Genomic DNA, 27,212 nt, shown 5'->3' on the forward strand with positions numbered 1-27,212 from the left:
CACTGCCCTATTAATTCTCCGAGCAATGACGTTTGAACTGAGATGTGAAGTAAGAGTAGGTGTATGCATGTTGGGATCTGTGTGTGCAGTGTTGGGGGGATTTTTCAAGGCAGAGACAGCATGAGCAAAGGCCTTGTGTTGAAGGTTTGTTAAAAGAACACAGAGGAAGCCCGTGTGATGGGGAGGAGAATGTGGTATGAGAGGGGACAAGAATGTTCAGGAGATGCCAAAGCAGGCAGGGCCTTGTCCATTAGTTTTCATATACCAATATACCACATACCACTTTCTCTCATGCATTAAGTCCATTGCATGTTTTCCTGTTTGCTTTGATCTACTTCTTTATTTATTTTTTTAAGATTTATTCATTTATCTGAGGGAAAGAGAGAAAGAACAAGAGTGGGAGAGGGGAGGGGCAGAGGGAAAGGCAGAGAGAACTCCAAGCAGACTCCACACTGACCACAGAGCCCAATGTGGGCTCAATCTCATGACCCTGAGATCACCACCTGGACTGAAATCAAGAGTCACACGTGTAACACAGGGCATCACCCAGGTGCCCTGCTTTGATCTACTTTTATGATCTCACCTTTAGTATCAGTGACCGATTCTCCTTAAGAACTGCTGACCTCCTTAAGAAAATCTCTAAGTGGTTTTTCTAAAATTCCAAACCTTTATTCCTTTTAAACATGATAAAATTCATTTAGGGCATTCCTCTTGGGTCTCCTCCCTCTTTGGGAGCTTTGTATTACCACTTTATTATTGATCAATAAACTTCGCTTTGGGGTGCCTGCATGGCTCAGTTGGTTAAGTGGCTGCCTTCAGCTCAGGTCATGATCCCAGGGTCCTGGGATCAAGCCCCACATCGGGATCCCTGCTCAGCAGAGAGCCTTCTTCTCCCTCTCTCCCTGCCTGCCACTCCCCCTGCTTGTGCTCCTGCTCTCTCTCTCTGTCAAATAAATAAATAGAAATCTTTTAAAAACAAAAAATAAATAATTCTACATATTTGTTTAGACTTTTCCATGTGCATATCCAAATGGTCATCTCCATTTTTTTGGAAAAAGCAAAAGAAATATCAGACACAATTCTGCAACTTGTTTTTCCTCCCAACTCTTTAGTTTTATTTAAAAATAAATAAATGATGGGTGCCTGGGTGGCTCAGTCGGGTAAGTGTCTGCCTCTCCATTCCCTACCAAATCCTGGCTGAGTTGTCTGTGCCATCACTGGCCTAGTCTTCCAACCACCAACATGCCTGGTGCTTTTCTGCCTTTGATCAGGTCACTCCCTCCCTGAAGGTGTTTCCCATATTTTGGCCTACCTGAACACTATCTGTTCAGGTGAACTCAAAGATATCTGGGGAAAGAGCTTTCCAGATGAAGGGAATGTTAGGGTTGCAGATTATGTAGAGCCTCATTGGACACTGTAAAGACTATGACTAGGCAAAATTTAAGCATCATGCTTATGCAGGGGTATAGGCTTTGTCTCTGCTGACAAATTATCATAAAATATAACAAAAGTCAATAATTTTTAAAATAATAATATTTTTATAGCAGGAAGGAATTCTTTGCTTCAGGCTAAAAATGGTGGTTTAAGATTTTGCTTCACTCTGGAAGAATTTCATTAAGCTGAAACAGGAAGATCCAACTGAGCAATCACACCTAATTGTGACATATAACAAGGACCCTGAAGTAATGCCTTCCTTCTTCATCTTTTTTGTGTTTTCATTAACTTATTTTCTTATTTAATACAAACACAACAATCGTTTCTACTTCTAAAGTGCTTCTTCAATCGGGAAGATAGAAAACCACTAGCCTATTTAATTTAAATTCAGACTTCATATTCATTCATTGCTAATTCATAGGTTGGTTGGGAGGATTAAATGAATTAGTGGAAGTGCTTAGATCGATACTTGCCACACAGTAAATGCTCTATATGTGTTTGCAGTAATAATGTTATATACTCTCCACTCATTCATTCATTCATACAGCAAATTACAGCTATGTGTCCAGTACTATGCCAAGCACTGGAAATGTAAACATATTAAACTGTTCCCAAGGATTTCATCTCTACTGGAGAAAACAAATATATAAATACATAATTAAAGTGTGATAAATGCAGTGATTGAGGTGTACTTAAGGGGAGGGGTAGCAAAAACCAGAAATGAATAATTCTGCTTGAGAGAAAGAGTTACAGAGAAAATGTTGCTAAGTGTTAAGGCTAGGCATAACCAGCTGAGCGAAGTTAGTAGAAAGTAACAAGAGGAAATAAGCTTTTAACAAAGACATAAAGTCTCGGAGTAGCAGAGTATCCCTGAGGCTTTATGGAGTGACTGTTGGATATGTTATAAGGGAAGAAAGTAAATACTGTACTTGCAATTATGAGAGGACTGTATCATTGTAAAGTATTTGAGCAACCAAAGGATCTGAGATACATTTCCGTCTTAGAAAATATGCAACAAGAGGCACAAATTCAAATACTTGTGAGGACCAAACAATTAACAAATGTGTAAATTGAAAAAACAAAAACAAATGTGTAAATTGGGGTATGGTCTAAAGAGATGAGGGAGTCATGGGGGAACTAAAAAGACATCCAAGTGATTAAAAATAATAACAGGGACACTTGGCTGGCTCAGTCAGTAGAGCATGTGACCCTTGATCTCAGGGTTGTCCGTTGAGCCCCACATTGGGTGTGGAGATTACTTAAAAATAAAATCTTAAAAAAATCAAAATTTGGCAATAAAACACTACAAGACATCTTGAAAGAAATTACAACAAAATAAAAGCTGCTAAATAAATCCAGTCTGAATGCTGCCAGCTTGAACTCTGGTGTAGAGGCTGTTGACTGTTTGGGGGAAACTGGAAGAAGGTAGAGGCTAATTAAGGAATCTTCACATAAACATAACAAGGAACAAAAGCAAGAGAAAAGCTGCAGGGATGAAGAAGGAGGACCCAACCCGAAATATGTTTAGGGAAGAAAAAAAATCCATTAACCCTGATGACTTATGGAAAGGAAGAAGGAAAGAAGCTAGAATAATTCCCAAGTTTCTGGCTTAGATGACTGGAAATATGATAAAACCAATCACCTGTAAAGAAATGGCAAGGCCTAGGAAGCAGGTAGACATGAAGAGTTGGTTTTAGAATTGTTGAGTTTGGAGTGTTTGTGGGTCATCCAAGTATAAGCTCCTAGTAGATGGCTAGATTTACAGATAGTACAAAAGAAAGGCGAGGGCAAAATTACAGATAAAGAAGTTACCAGGTTGTAGGTAGGAATTAACAACAGAGACATAGTTGATATTATCCAAAATGAAAGTGTGAGGAAAATTTATAGAAAGAAATTTTTTAATTTAAATTTTTAAAAGTGATTTTGTATTTGTGGTCATTTTCATATTCATTATCTCCTAAGAATTCTTTTTATTTAACTTTGTATTCTTCTTAAGTGAATTGAGCATGTAGAAATGACAGTGATAAAATGTACAACTTACCATGGGTACTGGAGAAACCAGCCTGGAAATAACGGATTCATAGAAAATGTAACCTACCTGTATTTTTTACACATATTGTTAAAAGCATATATCATGTAAATACATTCAATTACATTAGATGGTTCCTTGCTATTTTATTTGGCAAGACATACACCTAAAAAAAAGAGTTAGTACACGAGTATGAGGTAAATGGAGACAGATCACATATATAGAATAGCATAGCCATTCTCTAAGAATACTGTATATAGATTGTGTGTGTGAACTCACCAAAAGTAATAAGTTTTTAAAATTTAAGCTAGTTGCAGCTAACATATTGTTTACCATCCCTATTTCCAACCAGCAGTGATACAACCCTAATAAAAGCCCTTTGTCTGGAATAGTTGAGAACAAACTTGGAATGAGGAAAGTGTGAGATGGGTTCCCACATTAAAACATAACCATTCCAGACCCAGGAATGGGTCAATCCCCATCAAAATGTTTACTTTGGGTCCATCTGCATAACCTATTAAGAGTCAACTTTGTTTAGCAAAGACAACTACTAGAAGGATAATGAAGAAATCCTATAGTCTCCAGGTCTTTTTTTTTTTTTTTAAATCACTGTTTGCTTAACACTTTTAAGTGAATTAAAAGCAGAGGTTGAAATTATTGCCAACTGTACACTTGTCATCTGTGAATGGGTATTAATTTGGTTTTGTTCATCATTAAATTGTTAAGCTACAGTAGTTTAAAAAATCTTGGAATGCAGGTCCTAATGGGATTTTAAAGTTACAATTTTGATAATTGTGAAGACATCTGTCCTTGTAAGATAAAAAGAAAAATTCCTGGGAAAGTTTGGAATTCTGAAACTCAAAAATCAGTATTTTGAAACAGAAATCAATATTTCGATATTCAATAAGAACTTTTGGACACCCTACATTTGGTGTAATGGAGGCTACAAAGAAACCTAAGTGGTTATCATTCTCAGAGTGAAAGAGTACAAGATGCTGTATGACTCAGGGCCCACAGGAGGGGGCCTCTTAATAGTCCCTCACAGATTCAGAGGAGGAATAGCTCAAGGAGAGCTGAGATGATAGGGGCAGGGATTTCAGGGGCAAGTTGGCTGGACAATAATGGATGTACAGGATTTAATATTACCTCAAGTGACAGTCAGATTCTAAGAGGGCTCTCAGCGATGCTTGCCTTTGGGTATTCAAGATTTTTTGTAGCTGACCTGTGTAACCAATTGGATATTGGTTACATAGCTCTGTTTGTGTAACCAATTGGATATTGGTTGAACAGAACTGACCTCTATCACCAATAGGATATTGCAGAAATGACGGGTGTGTGACTTTTGAGGCTAGGTCATAAAAAATACTGTGGCTTCAATCTTGGTCTCTCTTAAACTCTCACCCCAGGGGAAGCCAGGCTCCATGTTGAGAGGACATTCAATCACCCCATCGAAAGACTTATTTGGAGAATACCCTGGGACTCCCACCAATAGTCAACACTAACTTGTCAGACATGTTAATGAGCCACCATGGAAGTAGATCCTCCAGCCCCAGTGAAGTCTTCAGATGACTACATAACTGCAAACCTGGCCAATATCTTGACTAACTTCAAGAGACCCTGACCCAGAACATCCACTTACCTGCTTCTAAATTCCTGACCCACAGAAATTGTGAGATAATGAAAGTTTTAGGACTCAGAGTTTTGGGGTGTTTTAATGTAGCAATAGATTAATACGATGTATTAGGTCTTCCTCTACACCAAGGAATACATGAAAATCAAGAAGAGATTACTCAAATATGAATCGAGCTAGCATCATTTCTCTTTTTTTAAAAGAAATATTATAATAATATCATAGTGAAAAGTGAAATAAACTCTACTACACTAACATAACAATTGGCCACACAAATGAGTTCACAATCTCTACCTGCCTCAATCCCAACCAGCTATATAGGTGAATGACTTCATCCATTCAAAAATACTTAAAAAAAAAATAACCCTTTAGTTCATTATTTAGAATAATAATTTATTTATTTGTTTATTGAGAATAAACTATGTGTCAAGTATGAATTAAGTACATATAATAAAATATAAATTATATAATTCTATGGCATTAAGTACATATAATAAAATATAAATTATATAATTCTATGGCACAGAAAAGCAAATAATAGATGAAAAATATTTCTGTTTCTTTATAGTTTCATTTAAAACCAAGAGACTTAAAAAAAAAAAACCACAAGAGACTTAAATTTTCCTTCATGAAAATTGCAACTTGATTTTGTCCAAGGATAATACGGCATAATTCTATGCTTATTTGGGTGTGGGGATACAATTAGATGCACAAACACAGGTAGGTAACATACCCTGTGTGGATGACTGGGTGTGCCTTTGTTGGACACGCATCTCGGAATGCCTGCACCGCGCCTGGTTCCAGATGGTCACCCCTATCAGCATCACCTTACACAGCATCAGGTCTATACAAAAAGAGATTCCAACTCCCTCTACTCCAGAGGGATATAGAGAAGTACAAAAACAGAAAGAGTTCCTAGTATTATTGATAAAGTCTTCTTAAAATTAGGAAAAAAGAGAAATGTAAGAAAATACAGACAGATGATTTCTTCTCTAACTGTTGAAAAGTTTTTTATTGTTTGTTTGTTTATTTGTTTTTTTAAAGAGAGATCTACTTGTAGTCCCATGCTATATTTTAAAGGCATGTAACAGTGGTGTGTGGGTGGCTCAGTCATCAGGTGTCTGCTTTGCTCTGGTCATGATCCCAGGGTCCTGGGATCAAGCTTCACACATTGAGCCCAGCATTGGGGTCCCTCCTTAGTGGAAAGCCTGCTTCTCCCTCTCCCACTCCCCCTGGTTGTGTTCCCTTTCTTGCTGTGTCTCTCTTTGTCAAATAAATAAATAAAATCTTAAAAAAATAAAAATAAAAGCCGTAACAATTGAGGTAAATGGCAGGACAATGAGATTTCTTAAAGCACAAAATACTCAGAAGTTACACTTATAAAAATTTGCAGCCAGCTAGGAAATGCTCTGTGGCCGTAGCATGGTCTTTGTCATCTCAGGAAGTGAGGTGTATTGGGGAAAATGTGGAAAAACAAGATCCAGAGCAAGAAGAAGGGCTTATGGTAAGAAACCCATCAGCAAGGGTCAGTAATAACTCAGCAGCTTGGAGTTCAACAACCCAGTGTGGTTTTTGTCCTTCCAGAAGATGAGACAAGATCAGTGGATGACCCTGATCCAGAGCAAGAGAAAGAGGACAAAGGGCTTTGTGGCCAGAGGAATCACCTACCACCGAGATCTGTCAGAACTGTAGCTTGGATGTTAACAAGCAAAACATGAGTAAACACCATACACTGTGGAAAGTAAACAAGTAGAACCTGCTCAAGAAAGAGGAACCAAAGGCATACCAAGTTTCAAGGACTTCACCTAACAATCAGATTTCTAGAATTAACACTGAAGGAAGAGGATGTCGTCTTGGTGAGTATCATGAGTGAACTCAGCAGAACACAGAACAGGCTGATGAGTAAAGAACAAATGAAAATATTATCATTAACCAATTTCAAGTGAGATCTTGTTCCCAATGGGTTATATATTAATATCATATTGACCCTATCTAGGACTGGCTACAGAATTTGTGGGAGGCCCTATACAAAAAGAAAACAAGAGACCCCCTGTTCCTAAATCATTAGGAGCTTCCAGATGGCAATAGCAGAGCACTAAACCAAGTGCAGGGCCCTTCTAAGCACAGGGTCTTGTGCTGTTGCCCAGGTTACATGCTCATGACGCTGACTCCGGCCCTATTAAAAAGAGAGGAAGTCAGAAGTTTTGACTTTACTTCTACAAAGTGAAGAACTGCTTGAAATGTCAAGTGAGATATTTTTAATGAAATACTTTTACCAGAGTATAAAGCAATCACTGATTTAATTATACGAACATGAATATTACAATTGAGGATTAGAAATGCCTTAACCAGTAAACAATAGCTTGTCAAGTCACTGATATAATAGTTTTTTAAAAAATAAGTTGAAACATTTAAAAAAAGATTTTATTTAGTTATTTGACAGAGAGAGAAAGAGAAAGCACAAGCAGGGGGAGTGGCAGAGGGAGATCCTGATTCCGGGGTGGGGGCTGGACCCAAGAACCCTGGCAATCAGGACCTGAGCCAAAGGCAGACACTTAACCAACTGAGCCCCCCGGGCACCCCAACATAGTCATTTTTAAAACCATTTTAGAAAAGCTTCTGAAAACCCACCAACAGTTGAAGGGACACAGTGTATGTAAGTCTTGAGGTTAGGATGGTAAATTGACCTGGATGCATGCCTTTTATTCTTTTTGATGGTTGTCATCAAAACCCTCATTCCATATTAAAAGAAATTTTCCCCACAGAAGGACTGAACATCACGCAAAGATCCTGGGCTTGGAAGTGGGTGTAATAACCTGTGGCTCTACATCATCCCCCTTTTGGGAAGAGAGTAAACACGTTCTTGGTGTTAATGAAATGGCTGGACTATGCTTTCTGCTTATTTTAGTCAAATAGGTTTAAAATTATGAAAAATTCTGTATACCAGAGTCTAGACTCTTTAAAGAACATTGAAAACCTACTGCACTACACTTCTCAGCTCTTAAGAAACAAAATATTAAAAATATAACTGAAGCCATTTCTTCCTGTTCCCCTAAATGTAATTCTGAGAACTGCAGAACTTTCCTCAGATAACAACTTGTTGAAACTTCTGCACTAAGAGACTTGACTAAACTCTAGCATAGTTTCTAGCAACTTAACACCATGTCTCTAGGAGGACTCTAGACCTCCCACAGAAATCCAGCTCCTCATTAAGATGCCTGATTGAGAAAGTTCAACCGCCAGAATTCACTCTTCGTTCTAGCCAATCCTTATATGTTCCTGACCTCTCTTTCTTGGAGCATTTATTAGAAAGGGCTTACAACTGTGAGTATGTTTCCCTTACAACTTAAAAGTGTCCTTCTCAAGGACCTGAGAGTCATTTCTTTGAAATGTAATCATCTGGAATGATAGGGCCGTATCTCCCAGCCTCTGTGGGAGGATAGAATCCGAACTTCAAAAACTGCCAACTAGCAGACACAGCTGGCATAATCACAATGACACTGGCTAACCCTTTGTAATTTTTCACTTCTCTGACTCTAATGAGCTCCCACTCTCCCTACTCCCTCATTCTCCCTTTAAAACCTCTAATCACCTCTGCACCAATTGGAATGGAGCTCCTCTCTTTCTCCTACTGTCAGTAGTTTCTGAATAAAATCTGTTTTCACTGCTTTAACTAATGTCTGGCTGTATGAGAAATGCCATTCCAGTTTTTCTATCTTTCCCCTTCATTTTTAAAAAGCACATATGCACCTATTCATCAAACAGTATATTGTATTGCCCATTTTTAACACCAAATATAAATGACACCATACCTTACCTAACCTTCCGCAATCTGTTTTGTCCATTTAACATTATGTTTTTTCAGATTTATTCATATTGCTACATGCCTTTCTACTTCATTTGTTTTGGTTTCAGGGCTTGTAAAAGCATTTCCCTAGGTTCATCGTCCTGCGCTCGTGCACGCCAGGTATGGTCAAGGGGAGACAAAAGGCTGGTGCTTCGATGTCAGTGATGTGGACCGAGCTTGGATGTGGAGGCCAAGGTGCCCATATTTGTGAAGAGGGAAAGAAGTAGGGTGGGAAGAGAAGAAACGTGGCAGCTCTGTTTGGAACTCCAGGAATTCTGAAATCTAAATTTGGATTTGATCTTCCAGGTTATTAAGAAGATATGTATCAAGGGGGTTGGGTGGAGCATATTTCCTTTGTTTTTATCGCTAGTTTTCAAACAACTTTAAAGCATTCAGGCAGAAAGTACGTGGCCTCCATTTGTACTTTTGACCGCGCCCCACAAATGGGAGTGGGCGTGACCTTTCCTTAGACCCAACTCTTTCCGCAAACCCACTTGTTACAGTCGGAAATGACTGAAATGTGGCTATCCTCCTGCCTTCCACCTTCCCTGTGGCATTCCCCCCTCTCCTATTCTTTCCACCAGTTAGGGTTCCCAGTTCTGACTTTGCTAAGTACGACGCCAAAAGGTGACGAAGAAGCCAAACGGACGCTAAAAGGCGACGCTCAAAGGGCCTTTTACCAGGTCACGCTCCCTCATCCAGCTCCGCCTACTCTCCCTACGCTCTCATTCCGTCCGGGCCCCCGGGGCATCCTGGGACACGTAGTCTTTGAAAGGGCAACAGCTTTGACCAAGTCTCCTCCCCCAAGCTGGCTTTCGCGGTGGGGTTGTCGTGACGTTGAGTTCCTCCTGTCTCTTCCCTCCTCCCTCTTTCTTTTCCTCTCCAGAAGCTCAGGCTCAGACTTCCGAGAATCTTTTACGACGTTGGATCTCCGAGTCGGTCCCGGCGCCGGGTCCACTTTTCGGCAAAGTGACGTGGACGTCAACAGCAATGGCGGAAGGAGAAGAAGTCCTGCCAGAGCCAACGTCGAGCGGTGACGGCTGGTGAGTGAAAGCCAGGGCTGATTCTTATTGCCCTTCTATTCTTCCTTCTCACCGTCCTGCCCGTCCCTGAGACACCAGCAGGCTCCAGCATGGAACAGGAAGACCCTTCCTAGACAAAGTCCACTGCCCTGCCCCGCCCCCTCTGCCGGCCGGGTTCTTTCAGCCAATTCCGTCAAGACAGAGGGGCTAAGGCCCGATTCCAAGGCAGAGGGGTGTCACCCGGGTACTGGGCCTTATCGGTCCTCCGCGTTCGTTCATCGGTTTCCAAAACGTGCCGGAGAGGGTGGCTTCAGGGCTGGGTTTGGCCGGAATACGTGGCCCTGGGAGTTTAGGTTGGTTCGGAAGGAAGTTTCGCGGATACAGATGTGAGGCACTGGGGAATACCATTTGAAGACAGGACCCTTGAAATTACCACCGCAACCTTTGCCTGAGGGGTTGAGAGACATACTCAGGGAGGATCCCTTCCGCGGAGTTGAGCTATTTTTTATTCTAGCTTTTATTTCTTGTTTTGCGTTTCAGCAGTTCCCACTATTCGTCTCACACAAGTCGTCTTTTTTCTTCTGATCACTTTCCTCACAGCTCAATCTTTACAGCTTTGGATGCTTTCTGGACATTGCTCTTGCTGCTCCCAAGCCTTTGCATGCTTACCTGACTTATACTCAGAGTTGTGGTGGGGGGAGGGACCTGCAGTAGTTTTCGGTGGAGTTTGTCACCCACTGTCGTTAATCTTTGGGAAGGGCTCCTATTTTTGAAATAGTGGATCTTTACAAAATATTTTTAGGGACATTAATATCATTAAAAAAAGATGAAACCTTTAGAGGCTTTTTGAATTTTTGTATTTAAGTATGTTGACGACATGTATTAGATAGTTTTAGATTTGCTTTTTCATCATGTGACATGTATACAGCTCATGTAATAAAGCTGTTTGCCTAAAAATTATACAAGACATTTTAGACATGGACTTTAATCCTGAAATGGAAATCATTGAAGGGATAGATAATAACTGAGAAATTCAACTTTCAATTAGCAGACATCCAGTATTACCTTAGTGCATGCATGTACTCTCCAAGGTGTTGGAGGAAAACTTACCGGTGACCTATATATAGTTTTTTTTCTCAATTTGCTTATATTGGAGCTGTGACAGTTACACTCTATAACAAGGTAAAAGTTGATCCAGCTCTTTGGGAATGTGAGTGACAATGTTATGGGATTTCAGGGGGGACAGAAGCCACTTCCATTTGCAGTTATTGGAGAAAGCTTCATGGAAGCAAAGGTGTTAGAATAAGGCCTTGAAGAATCAACAGGATTTAGACTGGTGTTGTCCAATAGAAATACAATGTGAGCCACATATGTAATTTAAATTTTTCTTTTCTAAGTTGTTTTTTTTTTTTTTTAACTTTTTAAGTAATCTCTACACCCAGCCTGGGGCTTAAACTCACAACCTGAGATCAAAAGACACATGTTCCACCAGCTGAGCAGCCAGGTGCCCCTGTAATTTAAATTTTCTAGTAGCCACATTAAAAACTAAATAACAATAACAACAACAAAAACAGTTGAAATTATTTTATTATATCTAAAATACTATTTCAATATATCATTGCTGGAAGAAACCAATTAGATAATTTTATATCTTTTTTGGTAACAAGCCTTCAAAATTCAATGTGTATTTTTCTTTTAGCCTACGTCTCAATTGGATCTAGCCACAGTGCAGATGTTAAATAGCCACACATGGCTAGTGGCTAACATTGGATAGTGCATTCAGAGTAACAGATGGGAAGGGCCTCTGAATGGAGTAATAATGTGAGCATGGACATAGGCAAGAAAACTAATGATTGTTTGGAGAGTGAGGACTAGAACTTCATGGAATTTGTTGTCTTGAAAGTGTTAATTTTTTATATCATAAGCTGGCTTTATTCAGCTCACTCACCATGAGAAATGTTTCTAGAGTTAAAATACCTTTGAGAAGTTCTTAGGAGGATTGTGAGTATGAGTCCGATTCACGGAGGCAAGGAACATGGAATTAATGGTTGTTCAAGGTAGCATTTGTTCTCTTCTAGGGTTATTGTACCTTTTGTGTGGCTTTTAGTTTTTGTTGTTTTTATTTTCATGAATGGAGGAACCCTGAGTTGTTCTTTGATTTCTGCTCTCCTTCCATTCTCATGTAATCTTTCTCCCTTTTCTCTGCTTACTCCACTCCGGGGTGTCCCCTCGGAGTGAGTTTAAATATAGTCAGAGAAGACATTTGGATTTGGAGTCATAGATTTGGAAAGCCTCTGTTCTTAGACTGGTGAATGGATTGTTATGGAATGGGGAGGGTTTACTCTTCCCCCCAAAAAGTCACTTTTTTTTTTTTGGAGAGAGAGTGTGTGTGTTTGTGTGTGTTGGGTGGGGGGGTTGGTAGAGGGGTAGAGGGAGAGGGAAAGAACCTTAATCTTAACCAGGCTCCTCGCGGGGCTCCATCTTATGACCCTGAGATAATGACTTGAGCTGAAATCAAGAGTCACATGCTTAACTGATTGAGCTACCCAGGGGCCCCAAGTCACATTTTTATTGTAATTTTTCTTGAAATGTGTTATATATCGCATTGCCTAACCTGAACTTAGCTCAGTGACTTAGGGTCATTCAGTTTACAGAGTTAAGTGTATAAGAAAAAGCTAGGTCCCTGTCCTCAAGGAATTTGTGGTCTAGTTAGAGGAGACACATTTAAGAATATCAATTACTGGGGCGCCTTGGTGGCTCAGTGGGTTAAGCCTCTGCCTTTGGCTCAGAGCATGATCCCAGGGTCTTGGGATCAAGCCCCGCATCCAGCTCTCTGCTCAGCAGGGAGCCTGCTTCTCTCCGCCCCCCCCCCCCCCGCCTCTGCCTACTTTTGATCTCTGTCAAATAAGTAAATAAAAATAAAAAAAAATCTTAAATAAAAAGAATATAAATTACTATTATACTTTTGTAATACAGTGAGACCTAGCTAGGCAGAATGGGTAGATAGTTGCTATGTTAAATGAATGGCCCCATACAACCATCTTTTTTTGAGATTGCTTTTTGTTAGTTTTTTCTGTTTTCTTTCTTTCTTAGTAGTATTTCCCAGTTTGTTCTTAATCTGTGATACTAGGTAGCTAACCATGTTAAACCGTGTGTACATTTGTAAAAAGGTTCAGGATGGGGCCCAAAGATCTTAAAAGTACAAGATAACACTTACTCATGTATTTTCAGTTATGTTCCAGGCCAGTGCTTCTCAAAATTTAAATGTGCATTACAGTTACCTGGGGATCATGTTAAAATGTAGATTCAGTAGATTTGCTTGGGACCTGAAATTTTGTATTTCTGACTGGTTAGCTTCTAGATAATGGCAGTTCTGCTGGTTCATGGACCATACTCTTTAGCAAGATTCTAGATGATGCATAACTTGAAATGAGTTAGCCAGAGGAATTTATCTCTATATATTTCAGTTCTATGTTTTCACCTAACACATTATGCTGTAATTTATCTGATTATATGATTTATCGTTGCTGTTTACATAGTGAACTTCTCAAGGACTGTGGCTGATAGCAGGTGGCTCAGTGGATGTTTATTGTCTGAGTGAGTTTTGTAAAATCATGTACAATAACATACCAACCTGTCATTTCATATACATTTTCTAACTCCATTGTTTTTTTGAACTGTGTAATTGCTTGTACACTCACCTTTTATGAAAAACCAAAGATATCAGAAAATAGCTCTCTAACTTTCTGAAACTGCAGCCACACAAGCTCAGAGGGTCTGGAGAAATCCTTTAAAAATGTTTATAGCGAGTTTGAAATTATTATTATAAAAAAATTTTTTTTTCTATTAAGTCAACTCTACTCCTAATGTGGGTCTTGAGCTCATGACCGTGAAATCAAGAGTATCATGTGTGGCTGACTGAGCCAGCCAGGTGCCCACGAGTTTGAAATAATGTAAATTTAAACAAGCTACTGCTTTGTAAAAATCAAACAAATGTTTAATTTTTACAATTCAAAGGTTGATAATTATCTTCTCGGTATTGAAGTAGTCAGCCTTGAATTTGAACAAAATTTCTCATTTTCTGAGGCTTTCTTCCTGACATAAGGCCTAAACATCTAAAGTCATAATTTAAAAAATGTTTTTTTCTGTAGATTTTAATTTTACAATTGTTGGTATTCTGCGTTTAGTTTAAAATTTTTGTAGAGTATATACTTTAAAGTCATGATTTTAATTTATTGTTAAACTTTTTAAATTATTGCTTAACTTTTCTTAAAATTGTACAAGTAGCAGTTCGTAAAGAAGCTTTTATTTTTCATTTGAAATGTGAATAGAATTGTTTTGGGAATAATAGGGTCTTTTTCAAAGTTCTGTGCACTTTGTAAATAGTGTTCTCAGTGCTTCCCATTTCATAAGCATTGAAATATGAGGAGAGATTTAAGGAGTAGGTGATTGCAATTTCAGAAATGATACAATCAATAAAGAAATCCATTTAATATGAAAGAGAATGGAACTTGTTTTAGAGGAATATTGACAGCTTGTGGTTCTGGGCAGACTGGATATTACCTTATAGAAAATGAAAAAAATGAAAAGGAAAATAAAACTTACTGTTTTGAATTAGGGGTTTTCAAGTGACAGCTGTTTGATTTTGTAAACTAAGTAGAATGCAGACAATGATTAGAAATGAAGATGTAAAAAAAAAAGAAATTAAAAAGCCTTACTTTGTTTATAGCATTTACATTAATGTTTTTCTTATAATTCATATTTTACTTTTTTTAAAAAAAAGATTTTTTTTAGTTATTTGACAGAGATCACAAGTAGGCAGAGAGGCAGGCAGAGAGAGAGGAAGGGAAGCAGGCTCCCTGCTGAGCAGAGAGCCCGATGTGGGGCTTGATCCAAGACCCTGGGATCATGACTTGAACTGAAGGCAGAGGCTTTAACCCACTGAGCCACCCAGGCACCCCCATATTTTACTGTTTTTAAAGGTAATTCCTAAATAATAATTCACTTCTAGGATTTTCTCCTTTGGATTGTAGTAACTGGTTTTTGCATGCCAAAAAAAAAAAAAAAGTATTCATTTGGTTTCCTTTCCTTTATTTGTACTTACTGAAAAGAGTACAGATATATTCCCTATCTTAGAGGCAAGTCAGGTAATTCTGGAGTACCCTGTTAAGTGTTCTGCAATACACAGCCAACTTAATGAGTAGGTGTCTTCTGAACACAATTGATAAACTATGTGTGGCAAATCATTTCTGCTGCTTACGCTAAAATATGGATTCTGCTTGAATAAACTAAAAACAGCGACTTCCCTTATGTATCAAAAAGCAAGCCAGAGTTTAGCAAAGCATTCAGCAGACATTAACTAAGTTCTGGTTATATTCAAGCTGTTATGTGGTGTTTTAGAAAGAATTTGAGACAGATTTAAAACCAGAAGCCTGAAGTTGCATTGTTCTGACTTGCTTGAATAGGATTATATAGCTTGAAAGGAACAGTGCTTGAAGTAACTTACTTAGGTATTGAGAATTATGAATGGAAAATAAATCAGTCCCTCATATTAGACTTACAAGAGCAAATTATTTCTTATGAAAATGCAAGAGCAGTAAGTTAAGAGCCAGTTTAAAAAAAACCTATTTCCTGGGGTGCCTGGGTGGCTCAGTGGTTTAAGCCATTGCCTTCGGCTCAGGTCATGATTTCAGGGTCCTGGGATCGAGCCCCACATCGGGCTCACTGCTTAGCAGGGAGCTTGCTTCCTCCTCTCTCTCTTTGCCTGCCTCTCCGCCTGCTTGTGATCTCTCTCTCTGTCAAATAAATAAAATCTTAAAAAAAAAAAACAACCTATTTCCTGAAAAAACCCATTTTCTGAAATTTTAAGTCTGTCTGACCTTTGACCTGAGCTGAGAAAATGATCAGTAATTAAATCACTAAATCATTGAATCATGTGTTTTAAGTTTCCTCTCTTTTTCTTGAGGGTTAAAGGAGTTTTTTCTTATCCTTAAGCCAATACAGCATTTCATAGTTGGATAGAAATGCTGTAATGTGTGCTTTTCTTGCTTTAAAGCAGTTGTTACATAAAACTAAAAAACATACATAAAACATATGTTATGTTACATAAAACATAAAAACTTGCTGTGGTGATATTTAATAATTTTAGCAGGATATAAGAAAGTACTATTTGTTTTTATAGGACTTTATCTCTTAATGTAATACTTATATTTGCTATCTTGTTTGGCTTTTACAACAGTTCCTTGAGAAGGGGAAGTTATAAATTATTGTAGTTTTCTGGTTAGAGATGAGAAGACAGGCTTGGGATGGTCAGATGACAAACCTAGTTAGTGGAAAATCTGGGACTTAAACTTCTGTCTCTTTCAGCCCTGTGCCCTTTCAAAAGTTGATTGCGTAAATGTTATGTATTTCACATATGCTTGAACAGACACCTAGAGAGAACCCAATTAAAAATATGGTAGTCTGGGGCGCCTGGGTGGCTCAGTGGGTTAAAGCCTCTGCCTTCGGCTCAGGTCATGATCCCAGGGTCCTGGGATCAAGCCCCGCATCCGGCTCTCTGCTCCGTGAAGAGCCTACTTCCTCCTCTCTCTCTGCCTGCCTCTCTGCCTACTTGTGATCTCTGTCTGTCAAATAAATAAATAAAATCTAAAAAAAAAAAAAAAAATGGTAGTCCTGGAGTACATGGGTGGCTCAGTAGGTTAGACGTCTGACTCTTGGTATCAGCTCAGGTCTTGATCTCAGGGCTGTGAGTTCAAGCCCTGTCTATGTTGGGCTCTACTCTGGGTGTGGAGCCTACTTAAAAAAAAATAAATAAATAAAAATTAAGATATGCTAGTCCTATGCTCAATCTGTGTTTTGAAAGACACAGTAGTCTAAGATGTGCATTGTTGAACATATGTATTTATCTGTGGCACCTGTAAAGCTATAAGAATATGCATAAGCTGTATACCACTTTGTCTGTCATATATGCACAAGAAGGGACAGTTCATGACTGATACGGTGGGATGTGATACAGAGCATTATGTACTATAGCTTTAAACCTCTTTAGTTTTCATAATATATTCTCATACCTTTGCCAAAATAAATAGGTTAGTTTTTGATCTTGAGATATTATGCTTATGTATTCACAGTTAGATAATATGTACATATCTGAAATGTATTTAAATATATTTAAATGTATTTAATTATCTTAAATATATGTTATATGAGTAATATATTACATATACCTATATTATGTATAAAATAGAATTATTATTTACAGTCTGTGAAAACAATAGTGATAATTAGAAAATAGAAGTTATTATACAGTTTAGTAAATTCATCAGCTTAGTAATTTTTCTTTTGTTTTATTTAGGAATATTGGAGAAACAAACTTGATTTTTGGTTCTTTTTTCTTTTTAAAGATTTTATTTATTTGAGAGGTGGAGAGCACTTGAGGTGGGTAGTTAGGAACAGAGGGAGAGGGAGAAGCAGATGACCCTCCTTCCTGCTGAGCAGGAAGCCTGATGCAGGGCTTGATCCCAGGACCCTGGGATCAGGACCTGAGCCGAAGGCAAATGCTCAACCAACTGAGCCATCCAGGTGCCTCAAGAAACTTGGTTTTAAAATAACTCTCTTGAGGTTACTTTCCCCTTTCAGGAGTTTCCTTTTTTTTTTTTTTTCCTTTTCAGGAGTTTCTGGCTCTTGTTTTGAAGTATTAAGGTGACCCATAGAAGAATATGTTTATCTCATACAGCTGTGCAATTAAATACTAGCAGTTCTTGGGCTTTATTTTGTAGATTCTATTTAGATTTAACCACTGATACAAAAGTAACTGAGATTCTCTTTAATCAAATTAATTATTGATGATTGCAGTGCAAGTTAAAAAAATCTGTTGTGTGGGGCACCTGGGTGGCTCAGTGGGTTAAGCTTCTGCCTTCGGCTCAGGTCATGATCTCAGGGTCCTGGGATTGAGCCCCGCATAAGGGGTTCTCTACTCAGTGGGGAGCCTGCTTCCCCCTCTCTCTCTGCCTGCTGCTCTGCCTACTTGTGATCTCTGTCTGTCAAATAAATAAATAAAATCTTAAAAAAAAATCTATTGTGTATTTCTTTGCCAAACCAATCTCCTCTGGCAGGGTACCCTTGGAAAGACATGCAGTGTTATTACCTCATTTGTAGTAGTGTTCCTTTATTTTCTAATATGATGGTTTCAAGGAAAGGATTATTAGTAGTGTTTCATTTCTCATTACATTTTGGATAAATTGGAAATTTGTGATAGAAATAAGTAATGTGCTGTTTTATTTTGACTTGTGTTTTCATCCCCTTCTTTCTCTTTGGTAAAGGGCATACTCTATTTTCCAAATAAACTACTGCTTTGGTGGGGTGGGGGAAACCTGGTGCATTTCTTTGTGCAATAAAAATGCTAGAAAGTCGGGGTGCCTGGATGGCTCAGTTGGTTGAGCATCTGGCTCTTGATTTCAGCTCAGGTCATGATCTTAGGTACCTGAGATGGAGCCCCACATCCATCGGGTTCTGCACTCAGCAGTGAGTCTGTTTCTCTCTCCCCCCCACTGTGTATGCCTGCACTGTCTTCCTCTCTCTCTCAAAAATAAATAAATAAATGTTGAAAAACAGAAGTACTGGAAAGTCACCTCTTATGTATAGAAAAGAACAGTTTATTAGGAACTTTTTATTTTGAGGAAACATGAAAGAGGAAAGGGTTTGGAGCACTCTTTAAAGTCAACTTCCCATTAGTAAGGAAGATATTCTTTCATTTTGCAAGCAAAGTCTTACAGCAAATGTATTACAACATTATACATAGAGTAAAAGTTAAGAGGAGCTGCTTAAGCTGCTTTTTTTTTTCTGCTGCTTAGGCAAAAATTCCTGAGTTTTTTTGTAGCAGAAGGGGCGCACCCCATTGGTAGCATTGGTGCAATTTGATCTGCATGGATTATGGATAAAAAATAAGTCTGAAGATTTAAAGCATCTGTTCCATTTGTAGTTAGTTAATTTTAGCAGTTTACAGAGCAGCATTCTATGATCTCTGTCTCCTTTGCCTTTTGCACACTGCTGAAATAATGTAGATACCGTATTTGTTTGGCTTGTCAAGAATAGAGGACTAAGGGACGCCTGGGTGGCTCAGTTGGTTAAGCCACTGCCTTCGGCTCGGGTCATGATCCCAGGGTCCTGGGATCGAGTCCTGCATCGGGCTTTCTGCTTGGCAGGGAGCCCGCTTCTCTCGCTGCCTCTGCCTGCCTCTCTGCCTGCTTGTGTGTACTCTCTCTCTCTCTCTCTCTAGCAAATAAATAAAAATCTTAAAAAAAAAAAAGAATAGAGGACTAACTTGGCATAAAATCCTGCTTAAATATAAATTCTGAAGAGGATGTATCATTTGGTAAGGGAATCTCCCAAAGCTGCTTTTGTGGATCTGATCCTGATACAAAGTTTCACTGATATATATTTTTTTTTTCCTAAAGCTAGTGAATGGGATTTTTCTTCTCTTCGCATTCAAATATACATCTTTTTAAAATGCTGTAATAAGTGTGTCTAATTCTGACAAAAATCCAGATAACATCAAGATTTCACAATTACCATATTGTGTTCTCACAGACTGTAAGGTAACATGGTAATTTCTTAATATGTCTTATACTGTTTGTTGTTAGAAAGTTTTGATGGTTTGAGGGGCACCTGGGTGGCCCAGTTGGTTAAGTATCTAATGCTTGATTTGGGCTCAGGTCAGGGTTGTGAGATGGAGCCCCACGTCAGGCTCCGTGTTGGCTGTGGAGCCTGCTTGAGATTCTCTCTCTCCTTCTTCCTCTGCGTCCCCCAACCCCACTCACCAGCTTGCTCTCTCTCTCTCTCTAAAAATAAATAAGTAAATAAAATAAACCATTTTTTAAAACAAAACTTTTGATGGTTCAAGATTGGTATTTAAAAGTAAGTTACACATGGGGCTCCTGGGTGGCTCAGTTGGTAGAGAATGGGACTCTTGACCTTGGAGTCATGAGATCAAGCCCTGCAAAGAGCTTACTTTAAAAATATATAAATAAATAAAATAAAAATAAGGTACACAGCACATATAGTGGTTATTGAACTTCATCCATATCTACTGTAGGAGTGAATGTGTAACAAAGTTGTCTTACTTCCATTTCTACCAAATAGCACACAAAATTTTCAGTTACTAATTAAGGAGTATTGGTATGGTAGTAATTTGTAACCAGTTTGCTAGCAATAGTTGCAAAGTAAGTTCAGACAAAGCTTTTGATGCTGATGTGTCAGGACCTGGGCATTAAGACATAACCAGAAATAAGGTGGCACAAAGTAAGTCATGGAACCACAACTTCACATGTGCAGCTTGACACTGTTACACAATCTGCTGGTACTTAGAACTAGTTAGCTGGTCATTTTTGAGTTTTCAGTAATTGATCAGAGGCTTGTGCCTGGATGTAATATATATGTGGGCAGGCTGGCCTGTCATGGTTTAATCTGTGCTCATAGTGATTTACATTCTGGACAAATCAAAATAGGCTGCACTTCAGAAGGAGCTGCTCCCATCATTTTTGAGTGGGTTTCAGATAACAGGACTTAAAACTTGGAATTGCCAGCTAGTATGTAGGCTACATGAGAGCATGACTTTTTGTTCACTGCCTCCAGTTCCTCACACAGTGGCTAGCAGGTGGTGGTGCTCTATATACTTATTGAAGGTTTGAATAAAAGAGTACTTTGGGCAGGGAAGGAAAATTTACAGCAAGGGTTAGAGAGAAGTATAGGGAAGTAACAGAAACTTAAGGAGAATGTTTTAAGGAGAATCTAACTTTGCAGAGTATGTAAAGAGGACAAGGACTGAGATGATTAATGACTTTTTGGAGCAATTACAGTGTAAGGATGGGATTTGCGTGAATGAGGAGATTAAGTAGAGATGAGTGGTGACTACTGTTTGCAAGGAGTTGAACTGGAAAAGGAGGGGAAAAGAGGACTTTGAAAGGGAGTAGGTCATGTATAGGACCTGTTAAATAAGCGAATGTGGAAATATTTGAGGAAACAATAATCACAGTCTATATTGTTCTTTATATTTTTGAGTGCTGTAAGTTCTGAGTCCATTTATCTCTTGGCTCTGTTTAATACTGCTAGCAGACTCAGAAGGTTGAGTAATATCCAATGCAGTAGAAATAACATGTTCAATATGTTTACATAGCAGGCTTTGGGCTTGTAATTGATTACCTTAATAGCGCAGCTTTAAAATTTTTATTTTTAGTGAAATAATATATCTTAGACCCCGACCACTTTAAGATACCAAATTAACTTTTAAAAATTGGAAAAAAATTGGTAATTGTTTTTTCTCTATAGTTTCTCTGTACTCTTTGAACTTTAGGTGATTAACATATATTCTAGGTCCCATGTGGTCTTTTTTTATAGTGGATTAGATTTTTTAAAAATTTAATTTCAGCTAGCCAACAATAGTACATCATTAGTTTCAAATCTAGTGTTCAGTGATTCATCAGTTGCATATAACATCCGATGCTCATCACATCATGTGCCCTTCTTAATGCCCATTACCCAGTTACCCCATCCCTGACATGCTACCCCTCCAGCAACCTTGTTTGTTTCCTGTAGAGAGTCTCATGGTTTTTCTCCCCCTCTGATTTCGTTCCATTCAGTTTTCCCTACCTTCCCCTATGATCCTCTGCACTGTTTCTTATATTCCACATATGTTTTTCTCTGATTGACTTATTTCACTCAGCATAATACCCTCCAGTTCCATCCGTGTTGATGTAAATGGTAAGTATCCATCCTTTTTGATGGCTGAGTAATATTCCGTTGTGTATATGTGTGTGTGTGTGTGTGTGTATACACTACATCTCTATCCATTTGTTGATGGACATCTCAGCTCTTTTCACAGTTTGGCTATTGTGGACATTGCTGTTATGAACTTTGCGGTACAGGTGCCCTTTGAGATCACTACATTTGTGGTAAATGGGGTAAATACCTAGTAGTGCAGTTGCTGGTTTATAAGGTAGTTCTATTTTGAACGTCTTAAGGAACCTCCATACTGTTTTCCAGAGTGGCTGCACCAGCTTGCACTCCCACCAACAGTGTAGGGGGTTCCTCTTTCTTCACATCCTCGCCAACATTTGTTGTTTCCTGTCTTGTTAATTTTAACCATTCTGACTAGTGTGAGATGGTACCTCGTTGTGGTTTGTTTTGTATTTCCCTGATGCCAAGTGATACAGAGCATTTCTTTATGTGTCTATTGGCCATTTGTATGTCTTCTTTGGAGAAAAGTCTGTTCATGTCTTCTGCCCATTTCTTGACCAGATTGTTTTTTTTTTTGGGGGGGGGGTGTTTTGGGTGTTGAGTTTGGTAAGTTCTGTATAGATTTTGGATACTAGCTCTTTATCTGAGACATCATTTGCAAATACCTTCTCCCATTCTCTAAGCTGCCTTGTAGTTTTGTTGACTGTTTCCTTTGCTGTACAGAAGCTTTTTATCTTGTTGAAGTCCCAGTATTTCATTTTTGCTTTTGTTTTCCTTGGCTTTGAAGACATGTCTAGGAAGCAGTTGCTGTGGCTAAGGTCAAAGAGGTTGCTGCCTGTGTTCTCTAGGATTTTGATGGATTCCTGTCTCACTTTCAGGTCTTTCAAAAAGGATTAGATTTTGGGGCACCTGGGTGGCTCAGTGGGTTAAAGCCTCTGCCTTCCGCTCAGGTCATGATCCCAGGGTCCTGGGATCGAGCCCCACATCAGGCTCTCTGCTCAGCAGGGAGCCTGCTTCCCCCTCTCTCTCTGCCTGCCTCTCTGCCTACTTGTGATCTCTGTCAAATAAATAAATAAAATCTAAAAAAAAAAAAGGATTAGATTTTAAGGATTTGGAAAACTGGTGAAGTTGATTTGGTTTGTTTGGTAGACTGAGAGGCTTCATGGGTTAAACATTTTTTTTTTTTCCATTCAGAGAACATCCTGTCTAAAGTTAGAAATTTATCTCAATATGCTCAGGTGACAGGAATGTTATTCTGAAGTTGAATAGGCTATGAGAAATCATACTATCTAATAAGTTGCTGGGAATGATTACTAATTGCTTAATTCTAGGGCTTTTTCATTATTTTGTATGAATGCCTTCTATTTCTTTAAAAAACATTTATTGAGTGTTAATATTGCCTTTAAATATTTATCCTTAACTAAGTGAAGAGTGACTTAGTGTTCCTACATACATGTTTTATCTTTTCTATGTTTTATTATTGTTTCATTTGTCTCAGGATTTGTGTCACGTGTACCCATAAATGGTTCATGTGAGCAACTACTGTCTGACAACTACAGTTAAGGCTTCATTGCTTATGGAGACTATCCAGAAAGAGAGAGTTGAAAAGGACAGATTCAGGCAAGCTGTAGGCATTAAGATGGAATGGAAAGAGGAGTGGGAGGGATACACTGGTAGAACAGAAGATAATTCATATGCTGTGTGAGTACTTCCCACCTCTTGATTCATGGTACTGGTACTATCTGATACTATCCCCATTTTATAGGTGAAGAATAAGTTTGTATTCTAGGTCACATAGCTGTTAAGTGGATAGAGTCTGATGTCACATTTTCTGATTTTAAATTTTATATTGTTTTCTCTGTAATATGTTTCCTCAAGGGCTTTATATTCTCAGTTTCTTGGTGGTCTTACTATTGAGCTGCCGTGTCAACCGTTTAGGAGTTTGTTCCTTTCCCACAATGGTAGTTAAATGAACTGCTGTTAACTTGACGAACTGAAGAGGCAAGGAAGAAGTTCTTACCCCTTAACTAAGGTGTGGCTTGAATCCTTCATATGATAAATTCCTTCACTGAAATGGTAAATGAGGGTTTGACACAGTAGCTTCATTTGAAAACTCTAAATTAAAGCACCTTGATCAAGGTGCTTTAGACATTTCGTGTGAGTGGAATCATATAATATGTGACCTTTGTGTCTGATTTCTTTCGCTTAGCATGTTTTCAGGGTTTATCAACATGTTACATGTATCAATACTTCATTCCTTTTATTGCTGAGTAATATTCCATTGTATGAATATGTTATATTCTGTTTATTCATCAGGTGATGGACTTTTGGATTCCTTCTACCTTTTGGCTATTATAAATAATACCTTCATAAGCACTGATGTACAACTTTTTTGTTGTCTTCTTAAATATATATAAAACATTAAATATATATATATTTAAAATATATTAAAACATATAAAATATATATTTATATAACATATAACAGGGGCGCCTGGGTGGCTCAGGGTTTTAATCCTCTGCCTTCAGCTCGGGTCATGATCTCAGGGTCCTGGGATCGAGCCCCGCATCGGGCTCTCTGCTCAGCAGGAGCCTGCTTCCCCTTCTCTCTGTCTGCCTAGCTCTGATTTCTCTCTGTCAAATAAATAAAATCTTAAAAAAATATATAACAATTAAGTTTTACTTATAAAACTTATAAAATGTAAAATATATATAACATTAAGTTTTACCATTTTAACATGTGCGATTCAGTAACATTAAGTACATTCACAGTTACGTACAGCCATCGCTCACCACTATCCATTTCCAGGATTTTTCATCATTCCAAACAGATGCTTTGTAACTAATAAACAATAACTTCCTATTCACCTCTCCTGCCTCTAGCCTTGGTAACTTATATTTTCTATCTCTATGAATTTGAATATTTTAGGTACCTAATATAAGTATAATCATATAGTATTTACTCTTTTGTGACTAGTTTATTTCACTTATCACTTGTCTTCAGAGTTCATCCAAGTTGTACCGTCTGTCAGAATTTCCTTCCTTGGGAACCTGGGTGGCTCAGTGGGTTAAAGCCTCTGCTTTCGGCTCAGGTCACGATCCCAGGGTCCTGGGATCGAGTCCCGCATCGGGCTCTCTGCTCAGCAGGGAGCCTGCTTCCCCCACCCTCTCTCTCTCTCTCTCTCTCTCTCTGCCTGCCTCTCTGCCTACTTGTGACCTCTATCCGTCAAATAAATAATAAAAAAATCTTTAAAAAATAAAAAAAATACAAGAAAAATAATTTCCTTCCTTTTTAAGGCTGAGTAACAATTTCATTGTATGTATATGCCACTTTTTTTTTTTTAAGATTTTATTTATTTGACAGACAGAGATCACAAGTAGGCAGAGAGGCAGGCAGAGAGAGAGGAGGAAGCAGGCTCCCTGCTGAGCAGGGAGCCCGATGCGGGGCTCCATCCCAGGACCCTGGGATCATGACCTGAGCGGAAGGCAGAGGCTTTAACCCACTGAGCCACCCAGGCACCCCTATATACCACATTTTGTTTACCCATCCATTGGCAGATATTTGGGTTGTTACCATATTGGCTGTTGTGAATAAAGCTGCTATGAATGTGGATGTAGCTATAACTGTTTGAGTCCTTGTTTTTAGTTCTTTTGGATATATACCCAGAAGTGGAATTGCTAGATTATATGGTAATTCTCTGTAACTTTTCAGTAACTGCCAGACTTTTTCCATACTGGCTATTCCATTTTACATTCCCACCAGCACTGCACAAGGATTGTAATTTCTCCACATCCTTGCCCTTTTTTTGATACTGGCCATCTTAATGGGTATGAAATTTAGTGTGTCCTTTTGATATTAGCCATTATATGTTCACATCTTGTGAATGTGAAATGGGTATCTCATTGTGGTTTTGATTTGAACTTCCCTAATGGCGTGCTCACTTTGGCAGCACATCTACTAAAATTGGAATGAACTTCCCTAATGGCTAAAGATATTGAATGTCTTTTCATGACTTACTGGTCATTTGTATATTTTTTTTGAAGGAAGAAGAGTTGTCAGATGCCTTGGAAAGGTTAAATTAAGGTAAAGATTTGGATATTAGGCAGGAAGTGGGGAGCATAGCGAGAGTGTCCCTGTGGAGGGGTAGGGGTGAAAGAGGGAGGAGAAATGATGGGGAGTAATGAGGGGGAATTGAGGGGAAGATGAGGGAGAAATAGTGACATATATTGTTGAGAATTTTTTCCAGAAAGCTTTGTTGTGAAAGGAACAACCAAGAGTTTGGTAACTAGATGGAAAAGAAAGTTTGGAGGAGCTTTTGTGGTGTTGATGTTGTTTCTAAGGCCGATATTGAGTATATTGGAAAAAGAGAAAGTGGAAGATAGGAGAGAGGGGATGATTGGTGGCACATGGCTTCACAGGAGTTGAGGGGGAAGAGAGAAGACCCAGGTGAAGTTACCAGTGTGAAGATTAGAGAAAAGATACATAGATGTCTGTGCATAAAGGAAGGGCAGGAATGATGTCTGGAGATCATGGTAAGTTGCTTCTGTTTGTTTTTGGAGAGGGGCTGAGATCAAAGGGAAGAGAAGCCTGCTGGCCTATATTTTTTCTTTCAAGTCAGATGAGGTAAAGTGGCTGTGTAGGGGTTCTGAAGAATGTAGTGAATAGGAAATTTTCAGCCAGCATCGATGCCAAGCAGCTAGAGAAGATGGTGAATTTATGATAGCTTCATAAAGTTGTCTTAATTAATTTTCCCATGAAGTCTTTATTGAGCAGAGTATAGGAACAAAAGAAGACAGAATTGGTTAGATTAACCCAATGCTGAGAATATGTAGCTTTAATGAGGCAGGAGGACAAGGAGTGATATTTAGGGTGTTAAGAATGCGCTTAAGGTCTTAGGCCATGGAGTTAAGACAGAGGACAAAAAGTGAAGCGTCATTTTTGTTTCTTTTTTCTTGTAAATATTTGCTCATTATAGACTACAATAATACCCTCTCCACCCCCCCCCCAAAAAAGAAAAGAAAACAAGGGACACATTAAAACTGTCCTATAAGCACTCTACTTGAAATAAACATTTTAATAGCTTCACAGTGTGTGTGGAAAAGAGTGGGTGGGGAGTGAGGTTAGTGTACTATTTCTCTAACACATATATGCTGTATGTTAGTTTTAAAACTGCCCGCTTTTTAACTTACTATATGTCATTAATATGCTAAATATTTTCCATGTCATTAATTGTTCTTCAGCATTTTGAATTGTTGCCTGATACTCCATTTACTAATTTAAATCAGTTCCTCATTTTAAAACAGCTACAATGTAGTTTTCATAGTCATAATAAGCACTACTTTGAACATGCTTTTAGCTGAATCATTTTACTCATTCGAAATTATTGCTGACAGTGTATACATATTAAAAAGGAATCCATAAATATTTAAATTGTTCAAGCAGTACATGCAAATATAAGACGTAAATATACTCAGGGGTTACTGACTGATGCCATGTGCAAAGTAAATGTCCTTCCCA

At 38.5% G+C, this 27,212-nt stretch overlaps 1 protein-coding gene across 2 annotated transcripts in view; it reads left to right on the forward strand.

Annotated features, from left to right (window-relative positions):
* The first annotated feature begins 9,694 nt into the window (after nt 1-9,694).
* The window catches only part of TBC1D23 (TBC1 domain family member 23), a 60,355-nt gene continuing 42,837 nt past the window's right edge, over nt 9,695-27,212 (forward strand). For both annotated transcript variants that reach the window (XM_080806836.1, XM_080806837.1), the window contains exon 1: nt 9,695-9,983. In XM_080806836.1, coding sequence (XP_080662962.1) covers nt 9,931-9,983 — 53 coding nt within the window. In that variant the 5' untranslated portion in view covers nt 9,695-9,930. The remainder of the gene's footprint in view (nt 9,984-27,212) is intronic.

This window comes from Martes martes (genome assembly GCF_963455335.1).
Source record: "Martes martes genome assembly, chromosome: 1".
Lineage (NCBI taxonomy): Eukaryota > Metazoa > Chordata > Mammalia > Carnivora > Mustelidae > Martes > Martes martes.